This window comes from Mesocricetus auratus, unplaced genomic scaffold, assembly GCF_017639785.1.
Source record: "Mesocricetus auratus isolate SY011 unplaced genomic scaffold, BCM_Maur_2.0 Super-Scaffold_100676, whole genome shotgun sequence".
NCBI classification, from domain to species: domain Eukaryota; kingdom Metazoa; phylum Chordata; class Mammalia; order Rodentia; family Cricetidae; genus Mesocricetus; species Mesocricetus auratus.
In genome coordinates, this window is record NW_024429266.1 from 155,552,135 (window position 1) to 155,560,874 (window position 8,740).

The window sequence follows — 8,740 nt, forward strand, 5'->3', positions numbered from 1 at the left end:
CCACCGGCTTGGGCGAGGTCCTTACCTAAGGCATCACGTCAGGGCTGCGGGAGGGCAGTATGCAGGCGCCCGAGACCCCCCAGGTCCCTCTCCCGTCCCCTCTCCATGCTCCCAGTTTTCCCGCCTCCCGGCAATGGCTCAACCCCAAGTACCGGGAGGTGCACGTGTGCGTTTGTTATGGCTTGACGTCACGAGACCTGCCCCGGAAGTACTCGCTCCACATCCCGCCCCAAACATGGCGGCGCCCAGCTCTTTGGGTCAGCACCTGCTTCTGCTCCACCTTTAGTTCTCGCGTGGTCGCGGGACCATGGACGCACCGGGCTTCACGGCCTCGCTGGTGGTGAGTGAGGGGAAGGTGTGGACTGCTGGGTGCAGGCTGCATGGGAGCCGTGGCAGCTTCTCTGCCCTGGCGCCTTCTTCCGGGTTTGCGCAGTGGTCAGTTTTCAGGTCACTGACCCGTAGGTCTAGGAGCAAGCCAGGGGTGGGGGGTGTCCAGGGATTCTGATTTCAAGGCCAGCTGGGTCATGCTGGGATTTCAGTCAGAGGAGACAGGAATGCTTGACTTACTGTCTGTTTTGAGGGGAGGGGTTTCTCTTTGTAGCCCTGGCTGCCCTGCAACTCGATCTGTAGACCAGGCTGGCCTCCAACTCAGAGATCTGCCTGCCTCTGCCTGCCAGGCGGTTCATTGTCTTCACTCAAGGCAAAACAGCTTCCCTAATCCATCACATTCACCCTGAACTTGGGAATTAAAGAAACATGGAAATAAACACTAAGGAAACCACTCATGATCTTTCCGTCCAAGACCCTAACTTGTCTTTTTTTTGTTGTATCTACACATTTATTTAGTTCATAGTAATCTGATTATTTTGCTCCAAGTGTAGGCTTTGAAGAAGTACTGAGCATAAATAGTTGTGGAGTCGATAGATTGCTCATTGTTTAATTCCGTTGAATTATGAGAAAGAACCAGTACTCTTTGAGGACCCTGTTACAGCAGGTCTGTCAGGGGATAATAGACTCAGCAGATGCAAGACAGGCTGTTTGATTTTGTTCTCGTTGTGGAGGAGTGTACTGAAGCAGACAGGAAACACCGTAATTTTTAAAATGCCCCCGCAATGAGCAAATAGAAGCCAAGTCACGCTGTTCACAGAATTAGCTAATGTTCTGGATAAAGGGGTTGGAGATACAGTGTCGAACAAGAGTAGCCTCCCCATGAGCCGCAGGTGCTGGAGGCGGTGCTGAAGTGAACGTTGGGGTAAATGACAGGTGGGCTGGGTTCAGTATATTATAGGAATAGGTGAAAGGGAGGGGTGGCGTAGCCAGACTTAGGGGATCATGGTTTTAAGTTTAGGTTTGTTGAAAGTTGTATAAACCAACGGAGATATAAAGAAATATATTACTTCAGGGAGCTTTCTCCTTTTGTAGCAGTAGTAGTTTTGCCACTTAACATTGCGGTTCTCAGAAATGATATATGTGCTTCACGTGCTATTCAATTTAGTTCTCACAAACAACTGAAGAATTACCTAGTGTTCTAGTTAATAGTGACCATAGAATTCATAATTAAATCATTTCTAACTTAATTTTAAAATTATTTTTTATTTCATTAGAGATAGGAAGTGTTTCTCATTTTGTTGGTTGAGTTTTCCTCCCCCCCCCCTACTTATTTTAGTGATGGGGGTCTTGCAGTATTTCCCAGTGACCTCTGACTCTTAAACTGAAATGGTCTCCCTCTCAAGTAGCTGGAATGGACCACTGGTCTTCCTGGTTTGAGTTTTGTTTTTTTCCCCTGAGGGTGTGTGTTGATTGGTTTTGCCTTTTGGTATTTCTAAAATCTAGTATATTTTTTATAGGTTGATGTATAGTACCTTCTAAGACATGAATAATATCTTTTAATTGTAGTTGGTGAGTGCTTTCGTGTGCCCATGCTAGGAATGTATTGGTAAACAAAATGCAGAGTTTTAGAATCTAGTGGGATAGATATTGACAGATATTGACCAAATGGTCTGATGCCCAACTGTATCATTAACAGTTTGGCTGAGTAGTAGAACATTTGCCTTGAATAGCATGTGTGGGGTTCTGGATTCAGTCTTCAGCACTGCATGAAAAATAACGTTTGATTACCATCTAGAAACAGTGAAGGATGGGGAGAGTCCTGTTGGACTTGTTTGAAAGGAGGAAGCCAGATCATGGGAGTGGAATGACCAGACCAGACTTTGCTCTTCACCTTCAGAGCTGTTGGAGCATGGAAGCTGGAGAGAGTGGAGACTGCAAGATGAAGTTGGTCTTTTACACCTATGGGCCAGTCCTTAGTATAGGGGAGCTGGAGTCCTGCAGGGAGAGTGAGTGCCACTGTGGGAGAAGACCAGGGTGGTAGGAGGCAGGCACAGCAGTTCTGAGACGTGGAAGAGAGCTGGCAGATCAGTGGTGCCTTGAATGTGCAGTCAACTGGAAACGTCAGGAAAGCTGGTGTCAAGCTGGCTTTGTTGTCCTTTGGGCTGGTGGCCAGTGTTTTGGCGGGGAGGGGAGGTTTGCTTATGTCACACGGGTTTTAGGCTTTGTGCTGAAAAGGGAGCAGTGATGATTTTCACATTGCTGTCCAGCCAGCTTCCTTTAAAGAAAATGGCTTGGTAGCATACAGTCTTGACCTTTTCAATTCCTTGAGCAATTTCCAGACAATAGTTGCATAATTTCAAATCAGCAATTGCTTCCCCGTAGCATGCCAGGAGTTCTTACAGCTGTTGACTTGGGGCAGAGCATGTTTTATCTACACTTAGGCGTTTGAGGTCTTGCTTAGCTGTTTGTTGGTGCACAGCTTGTGAGTTCTCTGCCCCATCCCATTTTGTCTATTTGGAATTTGCATCATAAAACCACTTTTCAACATAAGCCACTCTAAATCTTGAGCTTAGTCAGTTGCCCGATAACCTTTTTTTTTTTTCCCCCGGCAAACTTAAAGAACAAAAGAATCTGGTAATGTCTCTAATAATCCAGCTGGTGTTGGCTTGTGGTTGTATACAAAGTTTCTGTGAAATTGCACACTTTCCATAAAGGGTTTGCTTAAGTGTTAAATATAATGTGTGGCTGAGCAGACACTCTTAGATTCTAGAAGCTGGAAATTCACACAAGCAGTTAGTAACTTTTGATTTCTGTTACTAGGTCAGTAGGTTGCATCTGGCCATTTTATCCTCAGAAGATAAGAACTCTGATGAAAAAAGTTTAGAGAATCAATTTGTGCACAGCAGCCGTACATTAATGCAATAATTCATTGATGAAAGTTTAACACCAGATAGCCAGTGTTTCTCTGAACTTGCTGAAGATTAAAGAGGAAATTACAGTGCAGTTTGTTTTTCAAGAATTGATATATATCACATGTCCTCATCAGATTTTGTTCTGGGTTCTGAGAAAAGGCCGGCAGAATATTTACTTGCTGAACTGCGTACAAATCCTTTTGGAAAAGTGACAAGAATGCCAGACAGTTGCTCAGTTCCATCATTGTACTGAGCTTCTTCCAGGATGCATAAAGTCCATCCTGTCTCCACAGAGAACGGCACATTCCTTTCTCTTCCTTTGTGGCTTTATCTCCAGTGATTCTCCCACCGCCGACCCTGGGCCACCGCAGGTGTGTGCCACTGCCTGGCCTAGTCATTTTAGTACCATTTGCATCCCTTTCCTGACGCATCTCAGAGCTCTGTGGTGCCATCATTTTAGGCCATTCACTTTATAGTCTTTTTAGGTATTTTATAAAATGTCTTTCAGGCTGATCATGTGACATTACAGTGTTAATACATTTGCCAAAGTACTTCAGCTTTTACTAATGGGCATTGTGCTGTTTTGTTTTTCCATTTAACTCTTGCAGTAGTTTTATGCTGAAAGGTGGGTAGAACAAGTCAATCTACTGCACACGAAGCTTTGCACAAACTGGAGATTTTGTAAACTCAAAGCTTAGACTAAATTTGAACTTAGTCCATAAGTGTGACTAGTACTCACTTTTTCTCTCCCTTCCTCCCCTCCTTTCTTTGCCACGGACACATGCTTTTTAGTTGTAAATTTCCATATTTTAAATTGATTGCATTTATATGGTTCAATATTAAAAAGACAGACATGGCTAGTAAACTGCTAACAAGTTACTATGAGGACTCTCACCTGCACTGCTGTAGTCTGCCCCCCTGTGAATGGTGCTGCCGACCTCTCAGGGCACTGGGCTTGGGCTTGTATTCAAAATTTCATCCTTCTTTTGCTAAAATATAATTAGTATTAAAATACTCAGCCTGTATGTCACTGTAGGTATCAGGTACAGTTTTTTTTTTAATTAATATTTTTTTTTATTTTCCATTTTAAATTTAGATAAGAAACAAGGTTGCTTCACAAGTCAGTACGAGGTCCCTCTCCCTTTCCCTCCCCTCCTCCCGTGCCCTCCCCCCCATCCCCCCCCCCCGTTATCCCCTCATTCCCCCAGGGAGGGTGAGGCCCTCCATGGGGGTGTCCATAGTCTGTCATTTCATATAGGGCAGGGCCTAGACCCTTCCCCAAGAGTTCAGGGTGAGAGTGCACCTCACATTGTTCTATGGGAGTCCAGAGACCGTGTGTATACTTGGGATGGGTACTGATCTGCTGTCCAAGGCTCAATAGATTACCTAGGCCTCCTCACTGACACCCAGATTCAGGGGGTCTTGATCAGTCCCATGCTGGATTCCCAGGCTGATGCCTGGGATTCAAGAGTTAACCTTTGTCTGGTCAGCTGTTTCTGGGGTTCAACCAGCCCAGTCTTAATCCCTTTGATCATCAGTCCTCCCTCTCTGATACTGGCTTTCTTGAGTTCAGCTCAGTACTTAACCAGCCAGTAAATGAAGTTTCTGTTTCCCAGACTCTCTGGCAATAGGATTGTAGGCTGGCACTCCCCAGATCTATGTCTAAAATCCATATATGAGAGAGTACATGCCATGTTTCTCTTTTTGTGACTGGGTTACCTCACTCAGGATGGTTTCTTCTAGTGTCATCCATTTGCCTGCGAATCTCATGATTCCATTATTTTTTTCTGCTGAATAGTACTCCATTGTGTAGATGTACCACATTTTCTCTATCCATTCTTCAGGTGAGGGACATCTAGGTTGCTTCCAAGTTCTGGCTATTACAAATAGAGCTGCTATGAACATAGTGGAACAGACATCTTTGTTATATGAATGGGCATCTTTTGGATATATGCCTAAGAGTGCAGTTGCTGGGTCTTGTGGTAGGTTTATTCCCATTTTTCTGATGAATCTCCATACTGCTTTCCAAAGTGGCTGAACCAGTTGGCACTCCCACCAGCAATGGAGGAGTGTCCCCCTTTCACCACATCCTCTCCAGCATAAATTGTCATTGGTGTTTTTGATTTTAGCCATTCTGACAGGGGTGAGATGGTATCTGAGAGATGTTTTGATTTGCATTTCCCGGATGGCTAAGGATGTTGAGCACTTTCTCAAGTGCCTCTCAGCCATTTTAGACTCCTCTATTGAAAACTCTCTATTTAGTTCTGCAGCCCACTTTTTAATTGGGTCCTTTGCTGTTTTGGAGACTTGCTTCTTGAGTTCTTTGTAAATTTTGGAGATCAACCCTCTGTCAGATGTGGGATTAGTGAATATTTTTTCCCATTCTGTGGGCTGCCTTTTTGTCTTGCTGACTGTGTCCTTTGCCTTACAGAAGCTTCTCAGTTTCAGTAGGTCCCATTTATTAATTGTTGATCTCACTGTCTGTGCTACTGGTGTTATGTTCAGGAAGCTGTCTCCTGTACCAATTCGTTCAAGGGTACCACCCACTTTCTCTTCTAAGAGGTTCAGTGTGGCTGGATTTATGTTGAGGTCTTTGATCCATTTGGACTTAAGTTTTGTGCATGGCGATAAACATGGATCGATCCGCATTCTTCTACATGCCAGTCTCCAATTATGCCAGCACCATTTGTTGAAGATGCTTTCTTTATTCCATTGTATATTTTTAGCTTCTTTGTCAAAGATCAGATGTTCGTACGTGTGTGGGTTAATACCCGGATTTTCAATTGGATTCCATTGGTCTGCCTGTCTATTTTTGTGCCAATACCAAGCTGTTTTCAGGACTATAGCTCTATAATAGAGCTTGAGGTCAGGGATAGTGATGCCTCCGGACGTTGCCTTGTTGCACAGGGTTGTTTTGGCTATCCTGGGTCTTTTGTTTTTCCATACAAAATTGATTATTGTTCTTTCAAGGTCTGTGAAGAATTGTGCTGGGATTTTAATGGGGATAGCATTGAATCTGTAGATTGCTTTTGGCAGGATTGCCATTTTTACTACATTGATCCTACCTATCCAAGAGCATGGGAGATCTTTCCATTTTCTGAGGGCTTCTTTAATTTCTTTCTTTAAAGATTCAAAGTTCTTATGATACAGGTCTTTCACTTGTTTGGTTAGCGTTACCCCAAGGTATTTTATGTTGTTTGTGGCAATTGTAAAGGGTGATGTTTCTCTGATTTCTCTTTCAGCCCTTTTATCATCTGTATATAGTAGGGCTACTGACTTTCTTGAGTTGATCTTGTACCCTGCCACTTTGCTGAAGGTGTTAATCAGCTGTAAGAGTTCCCTGGTAGAGTTCTTTGGGTCATTGATGTAAACTATCATATCGTCTGCAAACAGTGAAAGTTTGACTTCTTCCTTCCCAATTTGTATCCCCTTGATCCCCCTTTGTTGTCGTATGGCTATAGCTAGAACTTCAAGTACCATGTTGAAAAGGTATGGAGAGAGTGGACAGCCTTGTTTTGTTCCTGATTTTAGAGGAATTGCGTTGAGTTTCTGTCCATTTAGTTTGATGTTGGCTGTTGGTTTACTGTATATGGCTTTTATTATGTTTAAGTATGTCCCTGTTATCCCAGATCTCTCCAAGACCTTTATCATGAAGGGGTGGTGGATTTTGTCAAAGGCTTTTTCAGCATCTAGTGAGATGATCATGTGATTTTTGTTTTTCAGCTTGTTTATATGGTGGATTACGTTGATGGATTTTCGTATGTTGAACCATCCCTGCATCCCTGGGATGAAACCTACTTGATCGTGGTGAATGATTGTTTTGATGTGTTCTTGGATCCGATTTGCCAGTATTTTATTGAGTATTTTTGCATCAATGTTCATGAGGGATATTGGTCTGAAGTTCTCTTTCTTGGTTGTATCTTTGTGTGGCTTGGGGATCAAGGTTATTGAAGCCTCATAGAAAGAGTTTGGCAAAGACCCTTCTGCTTCTATTGTGTGGAACACTTTGAGAAGAATTGGTATAAGCTGTTCTTTGAATTTGTGGTAGAATTCTGCACTGAGGCCATCTGGACCTGGGATTTTTTGGTTGGGAGACTTTTGATGACAGCTTCTATTTCCATAGGGGTTATAGGTCTATTTAAATTGCTTATCTGTTCTTGATTTAGTTTTGGCAAATGATAGCTGTCCAGGAAGTCATCCATTTCCTTTAAATTTTCGAATTTTGTGGAGTACAGGTTTTCAAAGTATGACCTAATGATTCTCTGGATTTCCTCAGAGTCTGTTGTTATGTCCCCCTTTTCATTTCTGATTTTGTTAATTTGCGTGTTCACTCTCTGCTGTTTGGTAAGTTTGGACAAAGGTTTGTCTATCTTGTTGATTTTCTCAAAGAACCAACTCTTCGTTGCATTGATTCTTTGTATTGTTTTCCTGGTTTCTACTTTGTTGATTTCAGCCCTCAATTTGATTATTTCCTGGCGTCTACTCCTCCTGGGGAGTTTGCTTCTTTGTGTTCTAGAGCTTTTAGCTGTGATGTTAATTCTCTGGTATAACTGTTTTCCTGTTTCTTCATGTGAGCACTTAGTGCTATGAACTTCCCCGTAGCACTGCTTTCAAAGTGTCCCATAGGTTTGGGTATGTTGTGTCTTCATTCTCATTGAATTCGAGGAAGTCTTTAATTTCTTTTTTTATTTCCTCTTTGACCCAGGGATGGTGCAGTTGAGCATTATTCAATTTCCATGAGTTTGTAGGTTTTCTGCAATTTGTGTTGTTGTTGAATTCTAATTTTAAGGCATGGTGGTCTGATAAGATGCATGGAGTTATTCCAATTTTTTTGTAGCTGCTGAGGTTTGATATGTTGCCAAGTATGTGGTCGATTTTTGAGAAGGTTCCATGTGGTGGTGAGAAGAAGGTATATTCTTTTTTATGTGGATGAAATGTTCTATAGATATCTGTTAATCCCAGTTGGGTCATTACTTCTATTAGACCCTTTGCTTCTTTGTTGAGTTTCTGTCTGGTATTCTTGTCTAGTGGTGAGAGTGGTGTGTTGAAATCTCCCACTATAACTGTGTGGGGCTTTAGATGAGATTTAAGTTCTAATAATGTTTCTTTAACGAATGTGGATGCCTTTGTATTGGGGGCATAGATGTTCAGGATAGACACTTCATCTTGGTGGGTTTCACCTGTGATGAGTATGTAATGACCTCCTTCATCTCTTTTGATTGATTTTATTTTAAAGTCTAGTTTGTTAGATATTAGGATTGCTACCCCTGCTTGTTTCTTGGGTCCATTTGATTGAAAAAATTTTTCCCAACCTTTAACTCTCAAGTAATGTCTGTCTTTGAGGGTGAGGTGTGTTTCTTGTATGCAGCAGAAGGAAGGGTTCTGTCTTCGAATCCATTCTGCTAGTCTGTGTCTTTTATGGGTGAGTTAAGGCCGTTAATATTGAGGGATATTAATGACCATTGATTGCTCATCCTTCTTCGATTTGCGATGGTTGT

At 42.6% G+C, this 8,740-nt stretch overlaps 1 protein-coding gene across 7 annotated transcripts in view; it reads left to right on the forward strand.

Moving 5' to 3' along the window:
* Positions 1-209: 209 nt before the first annotated feature.
* Positions 210-8,740, forward strand: part of Slc25a26 (solute carrier family 25 member 26) — a 125,477-nt gene continuing 116,946 nt past the window's right edge. For all 7 annotated transcript variants that reach the window (XM_040738172.1, XM_005071183.4, XM_013114186.3 and 4 more), the window contains exon 1: positions 210-340. In XM_040738172.1, coding sequence (XP_040594106.1) covers positions 308-340 — 33 coding nt within the window. In that variant the 5' untranslated portion in view covers positions 210-307. The remainder of the gene's footprint in view (positions 341-8,740) is intronic.